The following is a 10463-nucleotide window of genomic DNA, read 5'->3' as shown; positions in this document are numbered from 1 at the left end:
AGCAATCCTCCCAGAATGCTAGGATTACAGGTGTGAACCACTACACCCAGCCTGTTCTTTCAGTTTTACTTTCCTATTTCATACAAAAGGACATTAAGGGTACACTGTTAGAGTAACACCACAATAATCTACCTATGTATTGAAATTATATAGAACTAATGCTAACTCTTCAAATTTCCAAAGTTTTTATCCAGTTAACTCTGGTGGGAATCTTTCCAAGTATATTAAAAAATGTTTATTATTATTTTTTTTACAGTACTTTGAGTTACTTTTTTATAAAAACTTTTCTTGCCGGGCGTGGTGGCTCATGCCTGTAATCCTAGCACCCTGGGAGGCCAAGGCAGGTGGATTGCTCAAGGTCAGGAGTTTGAAAAAACTTTTCTACTTTCTTCAACATGGGATACTGAGTATAATTTGACCTTTACAACTAAAGTTCATCATTATAAGTATCCATTATTATACTAAATCAGCATTAATTTGACTATTTCCTCTCTGCCTAGGACACATTTATCCTTATAAACTATCTGCCTCCTATCTCCCTGACCAAGTTTGGATTCACCTGTTATATGCGTTCAAAGCACCTTGGACTTCTTCACAGTACTTATTACACTTAGGATTGTACATTCATTTGTGAGATTTTATTACTGTATCTCCCATAGTAGATTATAAGGACCATGAGGGCATGTATCTAGTCCATGATGGGCATGGACTAGATACATGGTCCATGATACATGCTCCTCGTGGTCAATGGTGAACAATGGCTTGTTCACCATTAATGCCTGGTGTATAGTAGGCTCCTAACAAATAATAGTTGAATGGTTAAATAAACACCTAACTCAGTGCATATCCCCTCTACAACTTGCTGAGGGCAAGTCTTGGAATCCAGAGAATCAATCTTTCTAAAAATGATGTTAAAAAAAAACTAAAAAAGGAAGCCCTAACTATAGAATGGAAGTGATCCTTTCATAGTGATCCTTTCATAGACCTCAACTGTAGGGTCTTGTGATAACTACTTTGGCTGTTAGGCCTCTTCCCCCTTTTAATGCCTAGAAAAAGTAGAAAGTGTATGGATAAGTACCCCTTAAGAGCCATGAGTTCTTGGGCACTAAACCTCAATTTCCTTTTATAAAATAATGATGATACTCCCTACCTCTATGGTTATTGTGAGGATTCAGTAAAATAATAAAGTGCTCATCACATTGCTTGATGTATAAGAAATGTTGATGTTAGCTGTTACTAGTAGCATATTATTAACTATTGTGACACACAACTGTCTTTCACATATGAAAATATTGCTGTTGACCCATCACCAAAGTGTATGTATTCGGAATCATTTCTTTAGGAGAGGTTAAAGGATTTGCTAAGAACCATCAGTTCATCCAACTTCTCCCCTTTAAGACCAGTGTTTTTCATCAAAGTCTCATATATTGGCTTTAAAGTAAACTGCTTGGCTTTCATTCATAATCTATTCCCACTAAAAATATACATTTCTCTATTGGTCTACTAATATCACAGTAAGTTTATTAGATGTTGGAGATTCTTATATAGCCCAGGAAAAGGTTACAGAAAATTTCAGAAAGGAAGTCCCACTGGAAATTAAAGTATACTTTTTCTACATATATTAAAAAAAATTCCTTTCTCTTACCATTTTAAAGTGCAGGTAAAATTTTTCTCCATTTTTTGGTAGCTAAGGAATTTGAAGAAGGAAAATAAAATGCTTTACCATTGCTATCAACTATATTTTACATTATAGTTATACATAATATTTATTATGTATAACTTTTGTATAAGTTTATATAAACTTATGTATAAGTTTATGTTATACATAAAGAAACATTAATACTTTAAAAGCTTGGATCTTTGAGTGTATGCCTAACACAGCTTCTGTAAATCCATACTGGGCCTTGAGATTATCATGTTTATTATAAAAGTCAGACAGTAATTTTATTTTAAAGATGTATTACTTTCAAAATATTCCCAATTGCTGAAAGTGCTTTTAGTTTAGGATATACAGTTTTTGTTTGTTTGTTTGTTTTTTAAGAGACAGGGTCTTGCTCTGTTGCACCCAGGCTGTAGTGTAGTGGCGCCATCTAGCTCACTGTAACCAACTCCTGGGCTCAAGAGATCCTCCCGCCATAGCCTCCCAAGTACCTGGGACTACAGGCGTGCACCACCATGCCTGGCTAGTTAGGATATACAATTTAATTGTAATCTGATGCTCATTGCAGATGAATGTTTACCTTGCTGTAGGTTTAAAGAACAGTACAGATATCTCAAGAACACCAAGGAAAATTAGATTTTGCCCTCCTTATGTAACTCCTTAAGGACTGAAATCACAAAGCTAACCAAGAAACCATCTACTTTAACCAAGCAGTTTGTAAGGATAAGTTATAAGATACCGAAGTCCTCAAACCTATATATGTGGCCAAAATTAAATGACCTTCCCTTTCAGGCAACTGCACTTGAGAATCAAAGTTTTAACTGCTGTTGGAGACCATGGATTGAGGATGCACTGTTTTGGAGTTTCTCAGTTACTGTATCTTCTTTCCCTGTGGTTTTGATGACTTCGGATACCCCATTGGTTCCAAGGATGCAAGGCAAACTTAGAAACACTTCATTATTTATATCATAATATCCCTGAAATGAGAAAAATAGGGATTATAATAGAGATAAATCACTACAAAGAAGTTAATATAAAAATGCATATTTTCTTGCTTTTCAAGTTCTAGTACAAAGTAATACAAGTTGAATTTTAAAAAAAATTTCTCCATTTATTTTTATAAACTGAAGTTATTGTTTAAGAAAATTTTTGAAAGATGAGAGGAACTTGGTCAAAGCTATTCCCTCGGTGGGAAGGTAAGCTAGCCGCCTGCAATATGGATAGCAGATTGGGAGCTAAGAAAAAAGATGGTCAGAGTAGATTTCCTGGGGAGGGGCATTGCGTGGTTTCTGGGCACAAATACAGTAATCTATGTTTCTTAAATTGATACATAATAACTGTACATATTTATGGGGTACATGTGGTATTTTGATACATGCATATAATATATAATGATCAGATCAAGGTAATTGGGACATTACCACCTCAAACACCATTCCTTTGTGTGAGAACATTCTAAATTGTCTCTTCTAGCTATTCTGAAACATACAATAACTTATTTATAACTATAGTCACCCTACTATGATATTGAACACTAGAACTGATTCTTTCTATCTAACTGTATTTTTGTATCCATTAACCAACCTCTCTTCATCCTCCCTGCCCCCTTCCCAGCCTCTGGTAACCACCATTCTACTCTCTACCTCCATGAGATCAACTTTATTTTTTAAGCTCCCACATAAGTGAGAACATGCAGTATTTGTTTTTCTGGCACATCAGTCTAGGGTGACTTGGCTGGCTGAGGTGATAAATGACAATCAGAAGAAGTTTATGGCTATATAAACACTATTTGGAGATTCCCAAAACTCATGATGGTGAGAAGGCAACCAGGTAGAAATTCAGATTTTCCATAGCCAAGAACAGTAGGGGTTAGACCAGAAAGCCTATTCCCAGGTTACTCTAAAAGCTGGTGACACTGAAAAAACCTGGGTTAGAGTGTGAATAGCAATTTTGCTGGTTTTGTATTTATAAGAGAATAACAATTACCTTTGCTAAAATTGATACAGAATGCACTTTCTTTTTATTGTTTACAATACTGTCAACCAGGTCAGCTACTGATAGTCCAACAGACCAGGATCTTTGGCCTTTTACCCTTAACAGTTCCATTGCTCTAGATAACAAAAAAAACATGAGCTTAGAAAATGCACAAAATATGCACATTTAATTTAACATTCTGTTTAAGGTATTAATTAGATATTTTTATGACACAGAAATAAGAGTTATACAGCAATTGTTAGGAAAGCCTACAGAAAATCTAATGATTAAACTTTTCTTAAGATGTCAGGCAAGTTCACAGAGAGAAAATACAAATGGCCTAATAAACATAAAAAGATGCTCACTGCCATTAATATTTAACTATTAATTAAAACAAATACCAGTTTTGCCTATAAAAATTAGCAAAGATTAAAAAGACTGATAACTAATCTTGGAGAAACTATAAATAGGCATTCTTATAACTGCTGTTGAGAGTATAAAATGATCTTTTAGGAAAAAGATTTACCAACAACTCCTCTAGAAATTCCTCTTTTAGGAATTTATCCTACAGCAATATGCTCAAGTGTGCAAAGATAAATATAATAAGCATGTTTGCTGTATTTGGAAACTACTCATCAAAAGAGGACTGGTTAAATAAATCACTACCAAAAGTAGTACCATGTAGCTCTTAAGAATAAGATAGATTAACAGGTACAATATAGAAAGATGTCTAAGATTTATCATTAAGGAAACAAATCAGTTATAAGATAGTGTAAATAGCATAAGTCTATTTGAAAAATGATAAAAAATAATGATATATTTGTAGAAACATTGAAATTTTTTTAAGAGACAGTGTTTTACTATGTTGCCCAGGCTGGCCTCAAACTCCTGGGCTCAAGCAATCCTCCTGCCTCAGCCTCCCTAGTAGGAAAAAAAATTTTTGGAAATATACATGTGGACACTAAACTGTTAACAGTGGTTGTCTCTAGAAGATGGAATTATCTCAATTTTTTACTCTCTACTTCATAGATATCTGCAGTATTTGAAGTTTTTTAATAAGCATGTTATTTTTGTAAATAATTATATAAATATTTAAATTTCTTCCTTAGAATGAATTATACCATACACTACTCTTCTTCTACTTGTTATATTTCACAAACCATAAGCTGAAGGTTTAAAAAGCTAAAATTCACCATCACTCAGACTTCAGTAAGATCTGTTATTATGTGGTGGGTGAAACAACAAATGACATGAAAATATATAATGTGTAGAGTCCAAACTATGCGGCACAGTTCCCTGGAAAGCCTCTGCATAATACAAGGATCTCTTCATTACATTTTTCCCCCTGAACATATAATATGGCTTATCCATTCATATTAGAGTGATTTCTAAATGTATTTATGTGTGATTAATACGTACTCATTTTTAAGTGGTATGGACAAATTCTCTTCCACTTTAAGAAAACTGTTAATATCCTTAGATGTTTAGATACAGGAGCAGTAAATCAAGTTTACAAATAAGGAACATGTTCTACCCTTTAAATGTCAACTGTGTTATCTGAAAAAGTCCGCAAAGCACTCTTAGATCTACCTTCAGATAAGAAATCAAAGAATATAAAACACTGCTCCCTTATAATTTTAGATTTGTCCATAATAGCTAGTTTTGTTTACAGAAGCCTGGTAAGTATTTGCTGTGTATACAGCTGTTATGTTAGCTATGAAATATATGATTTTTAGATGGATAAATGCAAATTTACATTCAGTGTTACCTGTTGAATAGCTGCACCTGAGAGTTATGACTCATTACTTCTTGGCTACCCCATGTGGGCACTAAAAATTAAATGAAGAATTAGTTATATTTTTCAAATGACTCTATTAGGATTAAGATGTGATAAATGATCTTTAGCAGTCAAAGGTACCTTCTAGCAACAGTTATAGTTTTCCACTGAAGACCCTGAAATGTGCTATACCAATTGCCTGGGGTGAAAAAGACTTTCAAACTACACTCCCCAAAAAACATGATCCCTAAAGTCTACTTGCAGCCTCCTTACATGTTCTCTCCCATCAATAACAGTTCTATAAGGGCCATTTCACTGTTTAAATAGAAAGCTTCCTTTCCTTACCAGACCACATGTAATAGATTCCCACATGCTGCAAGCACTTGGCATTTGTTCTGCTGGGAACTGCACTGAGACTGATTTCAGGTGAAGAATGATTTGGCCACCTATTTTGGGCTAGAATTTCTAGCTGTGAGAGAGGCAAGATCCTGTTTTCTAAAAGCATCATCTGGGTTACCCATTTCCCCTCACCACACCATTTATAAAAAAAAAAAAATTCAAAGCTGTATGCACAAACTGGATATTTATACCACACTTGATGTTTCTCATGGTACAAGTCTATGTGTTTGGGTAGCAAAGCAAAAATACATTTGGCTATATAAGAATATCTTATGTTTAAGATACAAGAATTCTATGCTACATTCAAAGTCAGGCCATTTAGTGATGTGTCAGCAACAAAAGATATCATAAGTATCCAGATGCCTCCTCTCCCCAAACTGAATACTAGCTTCCAAGGTGCAGGGACCATGTATTCTTTTGTGTCTTCTTGCACATATTCTGTACCATAGTATTGGGTACACAGAAGATAATACAGAACTAACCTCACACACAATTTATATTTGGTAACAAAGAGGAAAACATACTTGCAGCACTAAGTTGAAAGACATGGGAAAGTTTTAAAAGTTTTTATGTAAGTAAAAAAATAGCAAAATCAAAAACTGTTACATGGGCCGGGTGCGGTGGCTCACGCCTGTAATCCTAGCACTCTGGGAGGCAGAGGCGAGCGGATTGCTCAAGGTCAGGAGTTCGAAACCACCCTGAGCAAGAGTGAGACCCCCGTCTCTACTATAAATAGAAAGAAATTAATTGGCCATCTGATATATATAGAAAAAATTAGCCGGGCATGGTGGCACATGCCTGTAGTCCCAGCTACTGGGGAGGCTGAGGCAGGAGGATTGCTTGAGCCCAGGAGTTTGAGGTTGCTGTGAGCGAGGCTGACGCCAGGGCATTCACTCTAGCCTGGGCAATTAAGCGAGACTCTGTCTCAGAAAAAAAAACAAAAAAAAACCTGTTACACGAAAAATATAAATACGTGTGGACAAATTGAGGATTTTTAAAATGTTTTATATGGATACAAGGGTGGCACATAGATTATTTTCTTTAAAAATCTGCTATTAGTATATTCACAATAAATAAAAAATTGGGGGAAATGTCTGCTACCAAAATACAGCATTTACAGACCTTGGAAAGATGAATAAAAGCAAGGTTTGTATAAGAAAAGACAAAGGATGCCAAAAAATCTGAAAATTATGAGTATTGCTATTTTTTATATATTTATGGAGGGAGGGAGGGAGGGAGGGAGGGAGGATGGGAGAGAGGGAGAGAGAGAGAGCTCACATTATCTTTCCTCTGAGTTCTGACTTAGAAAGAGCCATAAGAAAAGAATGTTCAGAGAAAGAGAAAGCTTCACTGTATTCAAATTTGCTTGTGACAGTCATTACAATTTTAATCCTCAAAACTTTTGCACTTTTATTATTTTTAATTGACATATAGTAATTGCACGTATATATGGGTACAGTGTGATATTCTGATACATGACATGTATACATTGTGTAATGATAAAATCAGGGTAATTAGCATATCCATCACCTCAAACACATTTCTTTGCATTAGAAACATTCAAAATCCACTCTTCCAGCTACTTGAAAATACACAATAAAGTACTGTTAATTATGGTCATCCTACAGTACTATAGAACACTAGGATACTGGGAGGCCGAGGTGGGTGGATAGCTCAAGGTCTGGAGTTCAAAACCAGCCTGAACAAGAGACCTCATCTCTACTAAAAATAGAAATAAATTAATTGGTCAACTAAAATATATAGAAAAAATTAGCTGGGCATGGTGGCACATGCCTATAATCCCAGCTACTGGAGAGGCTGAGGCAGAAGGACTGCTTGAGCCAAGGATTTTGAGGTTGCTGTGAGCTAGGCTGACGCCATGGCACTCTAGCCCTGGCAACAGAGTGAGACTGTCTCAAAAACAAAAAACAAAAACAAAACACTAGGATAAAATTTTCAAAAAAGTTTAGATGGACTTAATTATGTCATTTTGTTTACTGCCTAGCCCTTCAAACTTCCTAAATGTATATCCATCTTACTTTAGACATTTTAATATTATACCTAATCAATCTTGATCCTTGGTTCCAATAAATAACAGCAATCCTCTGGCCCCAAAAATTTCAATGAAAAATCCCATTTAATAGCTCTTTTCGGCTGGGCACGGTGGCTAACGCCTGTAATCCTAGCACTCTGGGAGGCCAAGGCGGGCGGATTGCTCAAGGTCAGGAGTTCAAAACCAGCCTGAGCGAGACCCCGTCTCTACTATAAAAAAGACAAAGAAATTAATTGGCCAACTAATATATATAGAAAAAATTAGCTGGGCATGGTGGCACATGCCTGTAGTCCCAGCTACTCAGGAGGCTGAGGCAAGATTGCTTGAGCCCAGGAGTTTGAGGTTGCTGTGAGCTAGGCTGACGCCACAGCATTCACTCTAGCCTGGGCAACAAAGCAAGACTCTGTCTCAAAAAAAAAAATAGTTCTTTTCTACTATATATAACACCCACCCCATGTCCAAAGCAGATGATCTAACACTCTGTTCTGAGGTCCAGCCTTGGATTTCTAAAAACCTTCTTGAAGGGGTTACCTGTAGTTTATATATGATTACAGTATCACAGCTGAAAACAGCAATCCCAAAGCTATGTTCTGCTATCTAATTTGGTGTGGCATAATGAATGATCCTTGGTTACAACAAGAGGGTGTCAGGATCATTTGTTCATGCCAAAACACATTTACTGTGGCCATTGCAAGCTCTAGGAGCTTACTGTCTGGGGGAGGGGGGGCAGACAGGTGATTATAACAGTGTAACAATGGTTACAACAGATGGATAAATTTGTTTAACTTGGAGAATTAAGGAAGGCTTCCCAGGAAAGGAGGCACTCAAGCCAGGTCCTTAGAGTAAGCAGCAGTTAGCCAATTGAATGAATGTTCAGGAAATGGAAGCAGCAGGTGCTAAGGCAAGGAGGCCTAAGAGTGCATAAACCATTCAGGAAACTGCAGGTCAACCATCTGACTAGCACAGAATGCCTGGTAGTATGGCAGAAGATGAAGCTGGAGTGGGAAGCAGGAAACAGATCCTAAAGGTTTTATATGCTATGTGATTCTTCCCCAGGTTGTAGTTGTCATTTGTCTCTGAAATACCTGAAGAAAATAATTTCATGTACACAACTGCTATTCTTATAACTGTTTCCAAGTCCTAATGTTGCTTTAGATGTAAAACTATGCTTTAAAATTCATCTTTCTAGGCCAGGCGCGGTGGCTCACGCCTGTAATCCTAGCACTCTGGGAGGCCGAGGTGGGCGGATTGCTCAAGGTCAGGAGTTCAAAACCAGCCTGAGTGAGACCCCGTCTCTACCATAAAAACAGAAAGAAATTAATTGCCCAACTAATGTATATAATATAAAAATCAGCCGGGCATGGTGGCACATGCCTGTAGTCCCAGCTACTCGGGAGGCTGAGGCAGGAGGATCGCTTGAGCCCAGGAGTTTGAGCCAGGCTGACACCACGGCACTCACTCTAGCCTAGGCAAGAAAGCGAGACTTTGTCTCAAAAAAAAAAAAAAATCATCTTTCTGCCAATTTTCTATTCATCACCATCATCTGATCACTGTAATAACAGCTACTATTTGCTGAATGTTTACTCTGTGCCAGACACTGTACTAAATGCCTTAGATAAATTAAGTGACAGCAAGAAAGAGCACAGATTTAAGATTAGACTAATGTGCAAAACTTAGTTTTGCCCTTATTAAATAGGTAACCTTGGGCAAATTACTTAATTTCATTGAGTCTTAAGTTTCCGTATTTATAAATTTGGAAAACTACCATCTCCCTCACAGGATGTTCGTAAAATTTAAATGAGATGTGCAAAGTATTTAATATACATAGTAGGTACTCAATAAAAAAAATTATAATTACTATTACTGTGATGGTATCACTTATGAAAAAATATATCCAGTTGGTGTCTACAATGAAACCAGCAGAGGGAGCTTATAATCCATTTCTGGTTTCAGGGGCAAGGTAAGTAAGTATACCTACCTATCCATGGATATAATTTGTCTTTGCAGCAAGAGTAAAAGACAGGATAAAAAGTAATCTGATGGTACCTCTAGATGGCAAACAGGGAGATGGAACTGGGGAAAAATACATAGGTAGCTTAGGGGTATTGGTAATGTTCATGATTGAGTATGGATTCATGAATATTTATCCAATTACTATGTTTTAAAACTTGCACACACATTATCTATGTCAAATATTACATAATAGTAAAGTGATCTCAGTTCACATGTATCTGCATCTCTCTATCTTTAGTTCCCATTTGAGACCTCAAGACAGAATTACCACATCTCTTCCCTGTGCTTTTATTCTACTTCTCATGGACCTTAATAAGTCAATACTGCCTTCTAGTCATTTCCTATATCAAGTTCTTATACATCTATATATTTTCCAACAGCAATCAGCACAGTGTTTCTTGAGCAAAGCAGATGCTCAATGTTTCTGAAAACAAATTCCTACATTTGAGATAAAAGGTCATTTAATCAAACACAAACTGGTTTTTTTTGTTTTGTTTTTTGAGTCTCATTGTCTAGGCCAGAGTGTGTGCTGTGGCATCAGCCTAGCTCACAGCAACCTCAAACTCCTGGGCTCAAGCAATCCTGCT

At 36.5% G+C, this 10463-nt stretch overlaps 1 protein-coding gene across 1 annotated transcript in view; it reads right to left on the bottom strand.

The window, feature by feature from the left end:
• Positions 1 to 283: 283 nt before the first annotated feature.
• UEVLD (UEV and lactate/malate dehyrogenase domains) overlaps positions 284 to 10463 on the bottom strand; it is a 41841-nt gene continuing 31661 nt past the window's right edge. Inside the window, exons 10-12 of the mRNA XM_076002108.1 lie at positions 5403 to 5463; positions 3647 to 3770; positions 284 to 2637 (exon numbers count right to left, since the gene is read on the bottom strand). Of these exons, the coding sequence (XP_075858223.1) occupies positions 2470 to 2637; positions 3647 to 3770; positions 5403 to 5463 (353 nt within the window). The 3' untranslated portion in view covers positions 284 to 2469. The remainder of the gene's footprint in view (positions 2638 to 3646; positions 3771 to 5402; positions 5464 to 10463) is intronic.

This window comes from Microcebus murinus, chromosome 4 (assembly GCF_040939455.1).
Source record: "Microcebus murinus isolate Inina chromosome 4, M.murinus_Inina_mat1.0, whole genome shotgun sequence".
NCBI lineage: Eukaryota > Metazoa > Chordata > Mammalia > Primates > Cheirogaleidae > Microcebus > Microcebus murinus.
Note: the sequence above shows the minus strand (reverse complement) of the source record. Positions and strands in the feature narration are given on the sequence as shown.